Genomic DNA, 20,019 nt, shown 5'->3' with positions numbered 1-20,019 from the left:
CATGCTTTAATTATGCGCAGCCTTCCAGTCGTGCATTTTTCGTGCAGCACTGTGCATTTTTTTGTGCAGCACTGTGCAATTTTTGTGCAGCATTATGCATTAGTTCTAATAGCACGTAAAAACTGATACGCGTTCAGTAAAAGAGGCTGGCTAGGATTTTGATGCGCTTACTTAGGCGCGCATAGTAGATACGCCTGTGATGTCATAATTGACAGTCTTGTGATCTCTTCGTATGTGCGATCGTACACAAGTTGGAGGGATTTGAACAAGATTTCCATGAAAAATTAATTTTGCTGACCCGTTTTATAAAACAATTAATGCACATTTTAAGATTCGTGATGTTAGTGACGATGCGAGCAACTCTCGGGCATTCACAATATTATGCAAAAGCACTCGGCGCAAGCGCCTCTTGCTTTCGCACAATTGTAAATACCCTCGAGTGTGCTGCATCGTTATAAAACACTCATAAATGCGCATTAATTGTATAATATGTACGTCGTCAAGAATATTCATTAGGTGGGCTGATGTCACATCCCCACTTTCCCTTTTCTTGCGCTATTACATAATTGTTTCACTTGTTCATACATATGTGAATATGCATCCCTTGTAATGAATTAAGTTGAATCAATGAATATCTAATGCACTAAAAAGGTTGTCGTTCCAATTTTGTTAGTTCTTGAAGGTAACAATTTGAATAAGCCTATTTACAATGAAATACAAGAGAATAAGTTGGGATATTACATTATTAGTTCGTTCATTGAACATTCATGAAGACACGTCTAGAACTGTTTCATCTCTGTGAAATCCAAACAAAAGCGATTAAATCTATATTAAATCTCAACATTACCGAATGCATCGTGTTATTTGTTCTTTGTTTAAGGGAGCAGCTTGCAATAAGAAAAAGTCACTTTACGATGCATAGGTCAATGGTTGTACGCAGATATGTTTCCGCGTTGGGGGTGCGTAAACACTTTCAAAGAAACTGGGGAGCGAGGCAGCAAAGCAACCGGGCTTGTCGGATGGGTGGCACTTCTGCTTTTCCTACAGTGAAATTAAATTTCGTTCACATTTTTTGTGAATTTTGAGATTTTCAGTATAAGCTATAAGTTTATCGAGGCAACTGTCCCATGCCTCCCCCTCGGCTGCGAATGGCCATGAATAGGTGTATACCTGAAGCATCGTTAAAATACAATTCATGCGTTATCAATTTTCATATACCTTCTAAAAAATCATTCAATTCAATTACAAATGGTATTTATTATGATTATCAAATATATTTATAGCTGCCGCACATGAAACGAGCTGAAGCTGGAAAATTTATGTTTACAAGCTTTTATAGGCACAATAAAATGACACAGTAAAAACATTATAAAAACCGCACATTTAAAAAGTTTAGGTAAAAAATCGTAAAATAAATAATTGAATATAACATGATATGAATCGTACGTTAAAACAAAAAGACGAACTGAAGGAGAGGAGACTGGCATTTTGCACACAATTTTGATGATGACAAAAGTTACTGTATGAGGGGAGAGGTGACCATAGTCTAAGCCTTTTCTAGTAAAAGTATGTCAACCGGAAAAGGCAGTTGACTATTTTCAAATCTTGTGTTCTATTTTTTAAATTGTTGAAGTTTTTAGAACGAAGTAAAATGTTGGTTTATTTTTTTTCGAGATAACCTTGTTACACAGAGGATGATTTGATTTTTCTGCATTCTTTTCACCCCTTGCCAATCTTCTCTCTTCAAGTGTTGGTTAATACATATTTGACATGCATTTGTGTGTATATATCCAAATGCCTAAGATAATTTTACAAATTCTCCGTGTATTCTATGAATAACAACTGCTATGAAAGACTGGAGCACAAATATTGTAGAATGTATAACCTATATACATGTATATATTGCCAACTAATCCCTCTTAGGTGTTTCATATCATTATTCTAAAACAAGATTATATATACATTTATGAGCAGAATCATTATTCTAAAACAAGAACGTGAGATAATTTTTAAATAACAAAGAGAAATAAACGTGAATATATGACAAATAATGAAGAATACAAGGCTGAAAAAAAAATTATATTTTTCTGTATGAAAATAAAAGCATATTCAGTGAGAGAAATGCTAAGCTTTATGTACAGGCCAATCTTAGAATGTATTCTGAAATATTCCTACTAGACAATGCATAACTCAACAAGTTACTTATTCATGTAATAAGTTTCACTCACTTGGGTAACGTAGGAAAGCATGTTTAATACATATTGACATATTTGAGACACAGCATCAAATTCACGCATAATAGAAATGATACGAAATATCTAAAACAAAACAAACATCTTGATTTTTGTGAAAGACTTGTGTTATTTCATTTCAACCGCTGTAAGTTATAAAAAATAGAACCCCTTTGCCATTTTTGGGATAGAACATTTAGTTCTTTTAATGATGGTGGGGGGGGGGGAGGGGGTGGCAATCGCGGATGAACAATTTCAACGTGCATACATGTGACTCTGTATAGGGTATTGCAATGGAGGCAAATTGAAACTGCAGACCCATCCGTAGACCAGCAACACCATGATTGATACTTCTGAGTAGGGCAATCCTCCCACTTGTATTTGTCAATTTCACATGTATCATTTTGTATGTATATTTTATTTGTTTTTAACGATGAAAAAAAATCAATTTAAATTTAATTTTCAGGTGGATAAATTGATTTGAAGAAAAAAAAAACAGATTGCATTATAAGATTTGAAGTTTTACTATATTATAACAATAATACTAAGTTTCAGGGCTTGCCTCTCATACAAGCATGCAGCTTTTCTGGGATTTTTGGACAAAGGCAGTTCGATCTATTGAGCAGAATTATTTTTTTTTCTCTTTTCTATTTTGTTATCAATTTTCATGATTGACATGCTTTGTGGTATATTTCACTATGTACAGAAAAATCAATAAATACAGTACAAAATATTAATTATGACAACTTTCAATGCCTCTCTGCGTAGTACTTTTGATAACAAGTCGTTTATATCAATAACGCAATATTATTACTTTTATCGAATTTAGTACATATCCAAATCAGATAATAATGACAAATTTATATTTATTATTGCAAATACGGTACATATATCATGAATTAATGAGTTTCCAAGAATTTCGTTGACATAATCAAATACATATTGATAAACATGATAAACTTCAGATCAGATTATTTCAATGAACTGCATTGACCCTACGATACAATACATAAAATGCAAATAAAAACCTTGCAATCAGCTGCGTCAATTAAAATATGCACGCCCTTACACGCACACAAACACACACCCCCACTCCCATAAACGCAACGAATCAATAACATTTGATTTTACACACACTCAGACACATCCTCATCCGTGCATGTTCGCACACCCCTTCTCAGCTACAAACGTCATATTAAACTCATCCTCTTGTTTGTCTTTCTCTCATTCTACCTGTTTCTTTCCCTATGCTCGTAAGCTAATGAGCAAGATATTCCTGCACAATCTCGTGAACCGTGATACTTCAAATCTCAACAAATTTAACCACTTTCTATTCAAATAAAACTGATTATTCTTGTACCATAGGAAAGGGCAAATGTTACTCTTATTGGTCGTTTTTTTAATAAAATCATTTAATAAGTGATTTTCAGGCCTGAATAGATGACTCAAACTGAAATTTCTTCCTCTGTATGTGGCACCTTTTAGATGGGTCAGCACCTAACTTTTCCATCAAGATAATATAGCAGATTTCTGGGATTTCTGGAATTTCTGAGTAGCATAAAATCCAGAGTTTTGATTGGCTGAATAATGTTTTCAAAACAACAGGCGCGAGTAATTCGAAGAGATAACCACATCGTAAGTGTGATCTTGCAGATGTCCGATGTAGAAATTTGCTTGGGAGTGTGGTCTCTATGACCAATCAGAGTGAAGTATTCTTGTTTTATTAGATGCGAAATGTACTTGGCCTATGAAAAAGAGGCTGCTCACCCATCTAGAATAATTCTTCGTATAAAACCAATATCATATCAAAGCTTAGATCTTCAGCTTTATCATAATTTCAAGATAATTTGTGCTCAAACAGAAATTAAGTGTAAAACAACAACTTCGGCTGCATGAAAATAATGCGAACACCCTCTAATCGTGAATATCACGAGGATAAAAGAAGCTACTTTTTGAGGACCTGCCAACTGACTCCCTCTATCCAATACTCCGTTTAACAACATAGTTCATAGTTCGCAAAACTCATGAGTTCCATTAAATTATTCACTAAATAGTTTATCAGCGAGACGGATTTGATCAGCCTTTTCTAGAGCAGTCCGCAAGGCTTTCCGGTCTTTATCATTTGTTTGCTTCTTACTCCAATCTCGGAGCATGGAAAGAGTTCCCATGTACGACACACCCGGTCCTTTGTTGTTTTCCTCAACGTAACGGTTGATATCCTCTGGTCCAAAGCCAAGAGCCTTTCCCAGATCATCTATATCTTGACGTGAGGTAACTTTTTTTGCAACGGTTTTAATGTTGTCATCAAAGTCCTTCTTTCGAGCAGGATTCATCCTAGATTATATATTTGAAATGAATACAGAGTATAACTTCTAAAAGACTGCTAGTTTCTTCTATTACTGCCTTTCAACTCCCAAATAATTTCTAGTCATATCATTACATATATGCTCCATTTTACTTCTTAAAAGTCAATTCAATCCGAGAAAAATGTTGATTTGAGTCAGTAGATGAGAACAATAGAGCATGTGAGGGTGTGATGATGATTGAGCATGTGAGGGTGTGATGATGATTGAGAGTGTGTGGGTGTGATGATGATTGAGCATGTGTGGGTGTAATGATGATTGAGCATGTGTGGGTGTGATGATGATTGAGCATGTGAGGGTGTGATGATGATTGAGCATGTGAGGTGTGATGACAATTGAGCATGTTTCGATGTGATGATAATGGAGCATGTGTGGGTGTAATGATGATTGAGCATGTGAGGGTGTCAAGATGATTGAGCATGTGAGGGTGTGATGATGATTGAGCATGTGTGGGTGTGATGATGATTGAGCATGTGTGGGTGTGATGATGATTGAGCATGTGAGGGTGTGATGATGATTGAGCATGTGTGGGTGTGATGATGATTGAGCGTGTGAGGGTGTGATGATGATTGAGCGTGTGTGGGTGTGATGATGATTGAGCATGTGTGGGTGTGATGATGATTGAGCATGTGAGGGTGTGATGATGATTAAGCATGTGAGGGTGTGATGATGATTGAGCATGTGAGGGTGTGATGATGATTGAGCATGTGAGGGTGTGATGATGATTGAGCATGTGAGGGTGTGATGATGATTAAGCATGTGAGGGTGTGATGATGATTGAGCATGTGAGGGTGTAATGATGATTGAGCATGTGTGGGTGTGATGATGATTGAGCATGTGTGGGTGTAATGATGATTGAGCATGTGTGGGTGTAATGATGATTGAGCATGTGAGGGTGTGATGATGATTGAGCATGTGAGGGTGTGATGATGATTGAGCATGTGAGGGTGTGATGATGATTGAGCATGTGTAGGGTGTGATGATGATTGAGCATGTGTGGGTGTAATGATGATTGAGCGTGTGAGGGTGTGATGATGATTGAGCATGTGAGGGTGTGATGATGATTGAGCATGTGTGGGTGTAATGATGATTGAGCATGTGTGGGTGTGATGATGATTGAGCGTGTGTGGGTGTGATGATGATTGAGCATGTGAGGGTGTGATGATGATTGAGCATGTGAGGGTGTGATGATGATTGAGCATGTGTAGGGTGTGATGATGATTGAGCATGTGTGGGTGTAATGATGATTGAGCGTGTGAGGGTGTGATGATGATTGAGAGTGTGTGGGTGTGATGATGATTGAGCATGTGAGGGTGTGATGATGATTGAGCATGTGTGGGTGTAATGATGATTGAGCATGTGTGGGTGTGATGATGATTGAGCATGTGTGGGTGTGATGATGATTGAGCATGTGAGGGTGTGATGATGATTGAGCATGTGAGGGTGTGATGATGATTGAGCATGTGTGGGTGTGATGATGATTGAGCATGTGTGGGTGTAATGATGATTGAGCATGTGAGGGTGTGATGATGATTGAGCATGTGAGGGTGTGATGATGATTGAGAGTGTGTGGGTGTGATGATGATTGAGCGTGTGTGGGTGTAATGATGATTGAGCATGTGTGGGTGTGATGATGATTGAGCATGTGTGGGTGTGATGATGATTGAGCATGTGAGGGTGTAATGATGATTGAGCATGTGAGGGTGTGATGATGATTGAGCATGTGTAGGGTGTGATGATGATTGAGCATGTGTGGGTGTAATGATGATTGAGCGTGTGAGGGTGTGATGATGATTGAGCATGTGAGGGTGTGATGATGATTGAGCATGTGTGGGTGTAATGATGATTGAGCATGTGTGGGTGTGATGATGATTGAGCGTGTGTGGGTGTGATGATGATTGAGCATGTGAGGGTGTGATGATGATTGAGCATGTGTGGGTGTGATGATGATTGAGCATGTGTGGGTGTAATGATGATTGAGCATGTGAGGGTGTGATGATGATTGAGCATGTGTGGGTGTGATGATGATTGAGCATGTGTAGGATTTGATGGAGATTGAGCATGTGAGGATGATTGAGCATGTGAGGGTGTGATGATGATTGAGCATGTGAGGGTGTGATGATGATTGAGCATGTGTAGGTGTGATGATGATTGAGCATGTGAGGGTGTGATGATGATTGAGCATGTGAGGGTGTGATGATGATTGAGCATGTGTGGGTGTGATGATGATTGAGCATGTGTGGGTGTGATGATGATTGAGAGTGTGTGGGTGTGATGATGATTGAGAATGTGTGGGTGTGATGATGATTGAGCGTGTGTGGGTGTGATGATGATTGAGCATGTGTGGGTGTGATGATGATTGAGCATGTGTAGGGTGTGATGATGATTGAGCATGTGAGGGTGTGATGATGATTGAGCATGTGAGGGTGTGATGATGACTAAGCATGTGAGGGTGAAATTATGATTGAGCATATGTGGGGTGTGATCGTGATTTAGCGAGTACGGGCTGTGATGATGCACGACCGTATGTGGGTGTCATGATGATTGAACATATATGGGTGTGATGATGATTGAGCATGTGAGGGTATGATGATGATTGAGCATGGGTGGGTGTGATGATCATTGAGTATTTGAGAGTGTGTTGATGATTGAGCATGTGAGGATGTGATGATGATTGAGAGTGTGTGGGTGTGATGATTCAGCATGTGCGGGGTGTGATGGTGATGGAGCGAGTGCGGGCTGTGCTGATGCATGTCCATATGTGGGTGTCATGATGATTGAGCATGTGTGGGTGTGGGAATAGTGAGCATGTGTGGATGTGATGATGACTGAACGTGTGTGGGTGTGATGATGATTGAGCGTGTATAGGGTGTGATGATGATTAAGCTTGGGTTTGGGTGTGATGATGATGGAGCATGTCAGGGTGTGATGACGATTGAGCATGTGTGGATGTGATGATGATTGAGCATGTGTGGGTGTGATGATGATTGAGCATGTGTGGGTGTGATGATGATTAAGCATGTGTGGGTGTAATGATGATTGAGCATGTGAGGGTGTGATGATGATTGAGCATGTGAGGGTGTGATGATGATTGAGCGTGTGAGGGTGTGATGATGATTGAGCATGTGAGGGTGTGATGATGATTAAGCATGTGTGGGTGTGATGATGATTGAGCATGTGAGGGTGTGATGATGATTGAGCATGTGTGGGTGTGATGATGATTGAGCACGTGTAGGGTGTGATGATGATTGAGCATGTGTGGGTGTGATGATGATTGAGCATGTGTGGGTGTGATGATGATTGAGCATGTGAGGGTGTGATGATGATTGAGCATGTGAGGGTGTGATGATGATTGAGCGTGTGAGGGTGTGATGATGATTGAGCACGTGTAGGGTGTGATGATGATTGAGCATGTGTAGGGTGTGATGATGATTTAGCGTGTGAGGGTGTGATGATGATTGAGCATGTGTGGGTGTAATGATGATTGAGCATGTGAGGGTGTGATGATGATTGAGCATGTGAGGGTGTGATGATGATTGAGCATGTGTGGGTGTAATGATGATTGAGCACGTGTAGGGTGTGATGATGATTGAGCATGTGTGGGTGTGATGATGATTAAGCATGTGTGGGTGTAATGATGATTGAGCATGTGTGGATGTGATGATGATTGAGCATGTGTGGGTGTGATGATGATTGAGCATGTGAGGGTGTAGTGATGATTGAGCATGTGAGGGTGTGATGATGATTGAGCATGTGTGGGTGTGATGATGATTGAGCATGTGTGGATGTGATGATGATTGAGCATGTGAGGGTGTGATGATGATTAAGCATGTGTGGGTGTGATGATGATTGAGCATGTGTGGGTGTGATGATGATTGAGCATGTGTGGGTGTGATGATGATTGAGCATGTGTGGGTGTGATGATGATTGAGCATGTGTGGGTGTGATGATGATTGAGCATGTGTGGGTGCAGTGATGATTGAGCATGTGTGGGTGTGATGATGATTGAGCATGTGTGGGTGTGATGATGATTGAGCATGTGAGGGTGTGATGATGATTGAGCATGTGTGGGTGTAATGATGATTGAGCATGTGTGGGTGTGATGGTGATTGAGCACGTGTAGGGTGTGATGATGATTGAGCATGTGAGGGTGCAGTAATGATTGAGCATGTGAGGGTGTGATGATGATTGAGCATGTGTGGGTGTGATGATGATTGAGCATGTGAGGGTGTGATGGTGATTGAGCATGTGTGGGTGTGATGATGATTGAGCGTGTGAGGGTGTGATGATGATTGAGCATGTGAGGGTGTGATGATGATTGAGAGTGTGTGGGTGTGATGATGATTTTGCGTGTGTGGGTGTAATGATGATTGAGCATGTGTGGGTGTGATGATGATTGAGCATGTGTGGGTGTGATGATGATTGAGCATGTGAGGGTGTGATGATGATTGAGCATGTGAGGGTGTGATGATGATTGAGCATGTGTAGGGTGTGATGATGATTGAGCATGTGTGGGTGTAATGATGATTGAGCGTGTGAGGGTGTGATGATGATTGAGCATGTGAGGGTGTGATGATGATTGAGCATGTGTGGGTGTAATGATGATTGAGCATGTGTGGGTGTGATGATGATTGAGCGTGTGTGGGTGTGATGATGATTGAGCATGTGAGGGTGTGATGATGATTGAGCATGTGTGGGTGTTATGATGATTGAGCATGTGTGGGTGTAATGATGATTGAGCATGTGAGGGTGTGATGATGATTGAGCATGTGTGGGTGTGATGATGATTGAGCATGTGTAGGATTTGATGGAGATTGAGCATGTGAGGATGATTGAGCATGTGAGGGTGTGATGATGATTGAGCATGTGAGGGTGTGATGATGATTGAGCATGTGTAGGTGTGATGATGATTGAGCATGTGAGGGTGTGATGATGATTGAGCATGTGAGGGTGTGATGATGATTGAGCATGTTTGGGTGTGATGATGATTGAGCATGTGTGGGTGTGATGATGATTGAGAGTGTGTGGGTGTGATGATGATTGAGCATGTGTGGGTGTGATGATGATTGAGCGTGTGTGGGTGTGATGATGATTGAGCATGTGTGGGTGTGATGATGATTGAGCATGTGTAGGGTGTGATGATGATTGAGCATGTGAGGGTGTGATGATGATTGAGCATGTGAGGGTGTGATGATGACTCAGCATGTGAGGGTGAAATTATGATTGAGCATATGTGGGGTGTGATCGTGATTTAGCGAGTACGGGCTGTGATGATGCACGACCGTATGTGGGTGTCATGATGATTGAACATATATGGGTGTGATGATGATTGAGCATGTGAGGGTATGATGATGATTGAGCATGGGTGGGTGTGATGATGATTGAGTATTTGAGGGTGTGTTGATGATTGAGCATGTGAGGATGTGATGATGATTGAGAGTGTGTGGGTGTGATGATTCAGCATGTGCGGGGTGTGATGGTGATGGAGCGAGTGCGGGCTGTGCTGATGCATGTCCATATGTGGGTGTCATGATGATTGAGCATGTGTGGGTGTGGGAATAGTGAGCATGTGTGGATGTGATGATGATTGAACGTGTGTGGGTGTGATGATGATTGAGCGTGTATAGGGTGTGATGATGATTAAGCTTGGGTTTGGGTGTGATGATGATGGAGCATGTCAGGGTGTGATGATGATTGAGCATGTGTGGATGTGATGATGATTGAGCATGTGTGGGTGTGATGATGATTAAGCATGTGTGGGTGTGATGATGATTGAGCATGTGTGGGTGTGATGATGATTAAGCATGTGTGGGTGTAATGATGATTGAGCATGTGAGGGTGTGATGATGATTGAGCATGTGAGGGTGTGATGATGATTGAGCGTGTGAGGGTGTGATGATGATTGAGCATGTGAGGGTGTGATGATGATTAAGCATGTGTGGGTGTGATGATGATTGAGCATGTGAGGGTGTGATGATGATTGAGCATGTGTGGGTGTGATGATGATTGAGCACGTGTAGGGTGTGATGATGATTGAGCATGTGTGGGTGTGATGATGATTGAGCATGTGTGGGTGTGATGATGATTGAGCATGTGAGGGTGTGATGATGATTGAGCATGTGAGGGTGTGATGATGATTGAGCGTGTGAGGGTGTGATGATGATTGAGCACGTGTAGGGTGTGATGATGATTGAGCATGTGTAGGGTGTGATGATGATTTAGCTTGTGAGGGTGTGATGATGATTAAGCATGTGTGGGTGTAATGATGATTGAGCATGTGAGGGTGTGATGATGATTGAGCATGTGAGGGTGTGATGATGATTGAGCATGTGTGGGTGTAATGATGATTGAGCACGTGTAGGGTGTGATGATGATTGAGCATGTGTGGGTGTGATGATGATTAAGCATGTGTGGGTGTAATGATGATTGAGCATGTGTGGGTGTGATGATGATTGAGCATGTGTGGGTGTGATGATGATTGAGCATGTGAGGGTGCAGTGATGATTGAGCATGTGAGGGTGTGATGATGATTGAGCATGTGTGGGTGTGATGATGATTGAGCATGTGTGGGTGTGATGATGATTGAGCATGTGAGGGTGTGATGATGATTAAGCATGTGTGGGTGTGATGATGATTGAGCATGTGTGGGTGTGATGATGATTGAGCATGTGTGGGTGTGATGATGATTGAGCATGTGTGGGTGTGATGATGATTAAGCATGTGTGGGTGTGATGATGATTGAGCATGTGTGGGTGCAGTGATGATTGAGCATGTGTGGGTGTGATGATGATTGAGCATGTGTGGGTGTGATGATGATTGAGCATGTGAGGGTGTGATGATGATTAAGCATGTGTGGGTGTAATGATGATTGAGCATGTGTGGGTGTGATGGTGATTGAGCACGTGTAGGGTGTGATGATGATTGAGCATGTGAGGGTGTGATGATGATTGAGCATGTGAGGGTGTGATGATGATTGAGCATGTGTGGGTGTGATGATGATTGAGCATGTGAGGGTGTGATGGTGATTGAGCATGTGTGGGTGTGATGATGATTGAGAGTGTGAGGGTGTGATGATAATTGAGCATGTTAGGGTGTCATGATGATTGAGTGTGTGCGGATGTGATGGTGAATTTGCATGTGTGGATGTGATGGTGATTAAGCATGAGTAGGTGTGATGATTGTGTGTGTGTGGATGTGTTGATGATTGACATTGCGTGGGAATGTAGTGCTGATGGAGTGTTGGGTGTGTGATGATGACTGTGCTTGTTAGCTGTGCTATTGTTTTATTGTGTGTAGGGTGTGGTGGCGATTTTGAATTGTAGTAGACTTGTTAAGAGGTTGAACGCTGCATTTTTTAGTACAAATGTCCCATTTGGCACAAATGTTCCTTGAGTCAAAAGAAAAAGATTCATCCAAAGAGACACGCTTTATCTATGCAAATAAGCAAGTAATTTTCACAAATTTGCATATTATGTTGATATAGTATAAACAAGTAATTGAGAATATATATTTCACCAGAACTGCCCTAAAATTGGAAATAAAGACTTAGGGTAAGACAGGGAAGAAAATTGTCATAAAATAATTGGGATATCCATGTTTATTATTACCTAATTTACATAAATTATGCAAATTATAATTTAAAACAGAGTATTTTTTCAAGAATCCTGAACTGTTTTATAAATAACAGCAATTAATACAAAATGTCAACATTCTACATGAAACAGAATATATTAGCGAAAACATCGACATGCTTCATGACAGTATTAGTGTCTTAATTTGCTTAGAAAGAGGGCAAATATGTCAAAATGTATGACGTGATATTGCGCTAAAACGAGACCAAAACAACCTCTATGTCACAGTCACACTCACGAATCGGACAATAAAGCGATCAATGTTATGTCATTCGAGATAATACAATCTCAACACAATAGCTTCCATCGGCTTCTCGTATCGCTTTTGTTGGTGTGTCAGCCACACCGTAATCTATGATACATACAGGCAAAATGCATTTCGGTATCGGTAAAACACTAATTTTGTTTTATTTGTTTCTAATTTGTTTCTCTTGGAAAATTTACAGGAGACATTGCTTTGCAGGTTACTGCTTTAATGAAGCTCTGGCACATGAATCATGACGGACGTACCTAACCTCAATCCATATATGAACTTTGTTAAAATATATATCTTTTGGAGACCCCAAAGTGGCAAAACTGCATCTCCCCGGCATTCCCGCTACTTTACATAACCAGTTTGACTTGTACTATCAACTTGAAAAACACAGATGTATGGGACATCAGTTTTGAGTATTATAGAGCTTACGTGTGGCTTCTTTTTTCAAAGTACTACAGCTCTACATGTCAATTGTAGAGTATTTTCTCCTCAATCTATTCCAAGATATCAACACAAACAAAAGTAATATTTTAAGAGTTCTTAAGAGAGTAAACTATTTTGGAATACATAAAACCAAAAAGGTAAAAGGGTATCCTTGGAATGCTCCTGTTGGGTTATAGCCTTTACTGTGCTAGAGCATTATTACAAACTGCAGAATAATAATAATAATGATAATAATAATAACAACAATAATATTAATATAGATAAATATAAAATATAGATATAAAAGTTGCTTTATTATACCAAAAACGCAATTTGCCTTGCCGGTGGCTTTTAAACACGACTATTTTTTTTATTTAGTGTCGAAATACAGAGAGGGGATGGAGTAAATTCGGAGGGCTCCCGTGGGCTTAAATAAACAAAAATAAACTATCTTCAGGAAACATGTTAACTGATGTCTCATATATCTGTCTTTTCCAAGTGGATAATACAAGTCAAACTTGGTTTTTTCCACTTCGGGGTCTCCAAAATACAGTACTTTAACAAAGTTAAAATATGGATTGAGGTGGGGTACATTCGTCATGATTCATGTGCCAAAGCTTCATTTAAGCAGTAACCTGCAAAGCAATGTCTCCAGTAAATTTTCCAAGAGAAACAAATAAAACAAAATTAATAGTGTTTTACCGATACCGAAATGCATTTTGCCCGTATGTATCATAGATTACGGTGTGGCAGACACACCAACAAAAGCGATACGAGAAGCCGATGGAAGCTATTGTGTTGAGATTGTGTTATCTCGAATGACATACCATTGATCGCTTTATTGTCCGATTCGTGACTGTGACATAGAGGTTGTTTTGGTCTCGTTTTAGCGCAATATCACGTCATACATTTTGACATATTTGCCCTCTTTCTAAGCAAATTAAGACACTAATACTGTCATGAAGCATATCGATGCTTTCGCTAATATATTTTCTTTCATGTAGAATGTTGACATTTTGTATTAATTGCTGTTATTATAAAACAGTTCAGGATTCTTAAAAAATACTCTGTTTTAAATTATAATTTGCATAATTTATGTAAATTAGGTAATAATAAACATGGATATCCCAATTATTTTATGACAATATTCTTCCCTGTCTTACCCTAAGTCTTTATTTCCAATTTTAGGGCAGTTCTGGTGAAATATATATTCTGAATTACTTGTTTTTACATATCGACATAATATGTAAATTTATGCAAATTACTTGCTTATTTGCATAGATACAGCGTGTCTCTTTGGATGAATCTTTTTTCTTTTGACTCAAGGAACATTTGTGCCAAGTGGGACATTTGTACTCAAAAATGCAGCGTTCACCCCTTTTTTTTACAGTTAACAAGTCTACTATGGGGTATAATGCCAAATGAGCGTGTTGTTGTTATGCTGACCGAGCTTGTGAATTATCATTTGAAGTGGTTTCATTCCCTCTTGTTTGGGGTTTAAATGTGAGCGTATCGATGTTTTTGTCTAAATGAAATCTAAGAACCTCATGAAAAACGTATAGGTATGATAGTACTATTATAATGGAAATAAAAGATCACAACTTACTGTGGAATTGCTTCCATTTGTTGAAGTGGCGTTTGACCTGTAGCACCTTCTAGTTGTCCTACAAAAAATGGGAGAAAAGTGGATAATCACTAAACATTTCAATGAAATTTGGGGTTTATTTCCCCTTTATATTGAAAGATATGATATTGTACATACCAAAGTAGTCCTCCTTCGGAGTCCTTCCCCACCCATTCTCTTCCTCTCTTTCCGTATATCTATTGTAAAATGGGCACTTTTCACAACAGATGTCTTTATACTGGCTAGAGTTAGGCGAATACGTGTAGAGCAATTAACCGATGCGATGAGAATGCGTACTGCAGTGATAAGTTAAGTCTTCCAATCGACATCGTTTATCAATTAAAGATTATACAGTGCGTATCAAAAAAAGTTTACACTTTGAAAAAATCCTGTAAAATTATACATTTGTAATATCTGGAATATTTTTTCACATTTCAACATTGGTACAGATCCAAGCAAATGACGATATAACTGTCGAAAAATATTTCCGCTTGAGTGAGCACTACTTACTTTTGAAAAGTTAGTGAAAAATGATTTGCGCAGAACTTTGAAATAGTTATGCAAATAAAAGTAGACCTTAATCATGAAGAAAACATGTAATTCAGCTAGCAGAATTGATTTGAAGATATCTTTTACCTTTTTAAACTTGTTTCCTTGCCCAGAACACTTCGAAGAGTGCATTGCGCCCCACCCAACTCCCCCACACACCGAGGCCATCAAGACGATATTTGCTTTACAATGAGCTGTAATGGCTTAGGTTTGATTTTAATTTGGTAATCATTGTCAAGCTTGGGAAAAGTGTGGAGAAACAAGTATTAAATGAAAAATAAAATGTAAACACACTTTAACCCGTTCGCGACGGCATAGTAGAATAGGTTCTAACACCCCAAACGAGATTAATCAGCCGGCCATGTCAAGTTCGAACAGCTCCATTGTTCCGTGCGTGCGAGCTGGATCGTTGATTACAAAAGCGTGTGTGCGATCCACGATGGGTGAATTGATCGATCGATAGTTTTCGCGCATGCGTAGTTCATTTCCTATTTTGGCTGCACGGAGTTCAGAGCTCACCTGTCGCTCCAGTGCTATAATTATGTCCGTACAGAGTGACTTCTTTGAGAATGTATTGTTGGTGATGTGGGTTTTGAAGTTCTTCTTGGACTTCTTCTTTTTCGATATTACTATTATCATAATATTCTCATAATGTTACTATTATCATAATATTCTCCCTTCCTTTCTTCTTCCTTTTCTTCTTTTTCGATCTTCTTATTATTATCAAAATTATTATTCTCATTTCTTTTCTTCTCATATTCTTCTTTTTCGATATTCTTCTTATCTTATCATCCTCATTTCCTTTCTTCTTTTGTTCGATCTCTGTCTCATCTTTTTGTTCTTATACTTCCTATTTATAGACCCCCCCCCCCCCTTCTCCCTTGATATAGTCTTGCTTTGTTTCCTCTTGCAAATGAAATCCTCCTTGTTTTTTTTTCTTCCTTTTTTATAATGCTCCCTTTTCATTTTCTCCTCCTTCTTCTTCTTCACTGATAATTGTGTAATCCTACACCTCCTCCATCTCCTAAGTTTTCTCTTTCTATTTCCCTTCTATTTATTCTTGTTATGAATTTGCTTGTGCTTCTTTTTTTCGCCTTTTTTCTTCGTCGTCTTATCTTCTCTTTATACCTATTCTCATTCTTTTACTCCCGTCGTCCTATTTTGCTTAATTTTGTTCTCTCTGTTTTTCTCTTCATGAAAAAATGAAAATAAATGAAGAATATTATATTTCCTTTTAAAAGTATGCCCCCCAAAACATGAATCTTCAAAATATCGTTATATGCATACAAGTAATAATTTCTAATAAAGGTGGTATACGACAATTATTATGAAGATTATTTATCATTTATCATCCAATTATTTAAGTTACCCCACCCCATCCCCCATGATCACCATTATCTTCTCCCTTCATCTTTTTTTCTGTTTCGTCTGCTTTTTTATTTTATCTTTTTCGTTGTCTTATCATTATTATATTCATAATCTTAACCATTGTTGTTATTATTATCAATATTATTATTTTTTTTATTATCCGATTGTTATATTTTCTTTTATTATTTGTTATTATCATTGTTAGTGTTGATAGTAATGTTTATAATTGTTATCATTGATATTATGTAAACATTTGAATATTTTACATGTAAAGAATAAAAAAAAATAGTTTAATTCGATTGAAAAATATTATTGTTATTGTCATGAATGCCATCCCCTCTACTTTCTCTAATCCCCTTACCTCTAGTCAACCTCTACTTGTATTCTCTCTCTCCTCTATTTTCCCTTTACTTTTTTCCCTTCTATTCAATCAGTAGCTTACGCAGGGGGAGAGGGTTCAATTTCATACGAGGCGCTTTTAATCGAAAAAAATGTACTACAACACTGCGCAGACAAGTGGGTTATGCTCTCTCTCTCTCTTCTTCATCTCCCGTTCCGTGCCCCCCGGCCCTCTCTCTATTTTTTCCCTTCTGAGTATATTCTCGTCATCACAGAAATATGTCCAAACCCGGCCCTCCAAGCCCAACCCATACTAAAAAATAAAACCTACATTAGGATAGGTGCCCGGCATATTCGGCCCATAATCAATTTCAAATGATTTCTAGATTTTATACGTCGTCGAGAAATGTTCAACAAAAACCTCCAAATTATTTCCTTAATTCAAAATCCAACGGAGACGTTGCCATGTATTTGTGTAAAAAAATGAATATTATGTATCAAATGATTCTAGTAATTAAAATTGTATTAAAAACAAGACATTCTGCCTTTCTTTCATTATCCAAGAATATACAATAGGTCACTGCAAACCGTTTTATTTATTGTGAACTTACTCAATTCTCAGTTTATTTCACTAGTTTAGAACGTGTGTGGTTATTTTCTTGACATTTATGTGCAAAGGATTTAATGATCAACAAATGATTAGTAATTCATGGAAAATGCAAGAAAAATAACTTAAGTATATGTTGGACAATTTAAAATGGAAAAAAATGAGTGTGACCAGAAAGACATTTTCGGTTTTGCTGGTAATCTAGTTGTCAGAGATCGGCGGTGAACCAAGGAATTCTTGGTGGAGGGGACTATAAATGCGCTACTTTTTCTTTACTTTTTTTCTGACAAGCAAAGGGGGGGGGGGAGAAATAGAGGTCAGCAATGAAATCGCAACCCAAGTTACACCATTACTATATTTTATACCCTTTTTTATTCTAGTGCATATAAATTATATTCCATCATTTAACCCCCCCCCCTTGTTTCGCCACACTCACTGTCAAATTTTCGGACAATATATGATTTGATTAACATTTTAGGAACTTTCCGTTCGGAAATTATTATTTCCTGCGTTCAGTTTGTTTTAATATCCAATTTCGTCAAGATGAAAAAGGACTCTGAAAATAATAACCTGCATTGCCAAAGTATAATTCTAAAATGTCGTAAGTGTATATAATTTCTCACCCGGTACATTCACCTTTACAGAATTTCGATGTATTAAAATAATTCTTATGTTTTATTTCTCCACTTCCTTTTTCCTTGTAGCCAACAATCCATAAGAGCTCCGATGAAAATACAAATATAACGAGTTAATTAGAGAACTGTAAGAGGAAGAGCGTGCTTCAAAAGAGATACATAGAAAGGCCATTCTCGCCTGCCTAAATATCATATTCCAGCTCATATTAAGTGATATATATTACCTCTAATTAATTAATTAATTGTCTTTATTAATCAATTCATGTACTGATTGCTTTATCTCATATTTATCTTTATCAAAGTTGAACGTCTGTTATATTCTATGGAGTACGGCCAAAAATGAAACAAATAACTGAATGGACGTATATGGAATCACAATATGCTTTATGCCGTTTTTCTCGCACCCTTCTAACAAGCAATTAAAAAAAATTAAACGAGCCGCATGATGATAATGATTAATAATTCATATAATATCCACTAAACATTGTGATCAAGGCGCTCTACTTATTCATTACCCGGCTTACACCATTTGTTCCGTGAAAAGCATTATAGGCCTGTTTGCAGACATAAATATTTTATTTTAATATATTCTGCTTTTCATTCCCTCTATCTTCTCGAATAATATATCCATGGAATGCATGATTTACTCCATGCTCTGGATTCCTATCGCATCACATTTTTTTTATATGCAGGTCAAACCAAACCACGATAACATACTCAATCAGAATAAAATCAATTGGGGAAACCTTAGATTTTTTTTCGAAAATTCATATGAGATTACTGATATGGATAAAACATGCTTCATATACTTTGTACATCGTAAATAACACATATTAGTCTTCATTAGCATGATTATGCCTATGTCACGGCGTTTATCACTCTTTGGTGTTAAACCAAACTGACAAAGTGTGAATTCATCCGTACATCCTTCCCTTTCAAGTCACTCTATTACATTGTTAGTAAGTGGCAACTTTATTGACCTTCGCTGGATGCCCTTTTGTGATTTTCAAAGGAAAGGGGGCCATGCCTCCATCAATTACCACATCCGTATCGTTAGAACAAAATAGAGTGTACGTACGATCCGAGGTATTCTCAATAGCCAGCTGTATACACATTTTGTTTAGGATTATAGAAATCGATATCAACTTAAAGTCGTGTACTCTCTTCTAGTTTGATCTAGCTTGATCAGTTCATGAAGTTGAATATTATGACAGCCATTTTCAAGAGGCAAAATAATGCACCTAAATGAAAGAAGAAAACAAAAATCGATGTGTTATAAACTGAAACCATGATTTTTCTTCTTCCTATATTTTATCAACGGCGCCATTTTTTTAAAAAGAAGTGCACACCTAGTTAGCAGTAATGCATATAGCATTTTCATTTATTTGAAAGCAGGATAAAAGAGCATTGTAGATTAAATGCCTTGCTCACGGGCATAGGTGACGCGGCCGGGATCGAACCCCGGACTTTTTGAAACCTCACAAGCAATCTTATAAAGTATCGATCGTTTTCGATCTATCGTTGATCATATCAGCGCACGCACTCAGCTCTGCGTGCGTTTTGGGTTGCATTTCGCTGCTCCCATTGTTTTCCCTCACTTTTATTGATTACGGTATATACGTGGTTCTGCGAAACTGAAAATCGTTGAAATCAAGCTTCCATAGCGGCAATGCCCACTGTACGCCAATATTGGACTCTCTTCGAAGCATAACTCGTTTTATAATGCTTTATAAACTATAGAAACAAAAGGTAAAAACGTATGACTTTCTGGAATGTGTAGTTTAATTAATGGACATTGTAATTATAACACAGAAAAGGCAGAAACATAGTATGAAATTGTATTTTTAAAGCCTGCAAATGGATGCGAGTAATAGCCTTTGGGGAACCGACTATATACGGCTCCCGTACATGAATAAGTTTTAGGGAACCGTATATATCCGGCTCCCGTTGGCAACGGGTTAAATGATAAAAACTCTGGAGATAAAAAATGCTG

The 20,019-nt window shown here is 38.4% G+C and overlaps 1 protein-coding gene across 1 annotated transcript in view; it reads right to left on the bottom strand.

The window, feature by feature from the left end:
• Nucleotides 1-4,270: 4,270 nt before the first annotated feature.
• LOC121420625 overlaps nucleotides 4,271-20,019 on the bottom strand; it is a 32,818-nt gene continuing 17,069 nt past the window's right edge. The window contains exons 7-8 of the mRNA XM_041615289.1: nucleotides 14,511-14,568; nucleotides 4,271-4,565 (exon numbers count right to left, since the gene is read on the bottom strand). Of these exons, the coding sequence (XP_041471223.1) occupies nucleotides 4,271-4,565; nucleotides 14,511-14,568 (353 nt within the window). The remainder of the gene's footprint in view (nucleotides 4,566-14,510; nucleotides 14,569-20,019) is intronic.

The sequence above is a fragment of the Lytechinus variegatus genome, chromosome 8, assembly GCF_018143015.1.
Source record: "Lytechinus variegatus isolate NC3 chromosome 8, Lvar_3.0, whole genome shotgun sequence".
Classification (NCBI taxonomy): Eukaryota; Metazoa; Echinodermata; class Echinoidea; order Temnopleuroida; family Toxopneustidae; genus Lytechinus; species Lytechinus variegatus.
The sequence above is the reverse complement of the archived record's forward strand: the minus strand, read 5'-3'. Positions and strand labels throughout refer to the sequence as shown.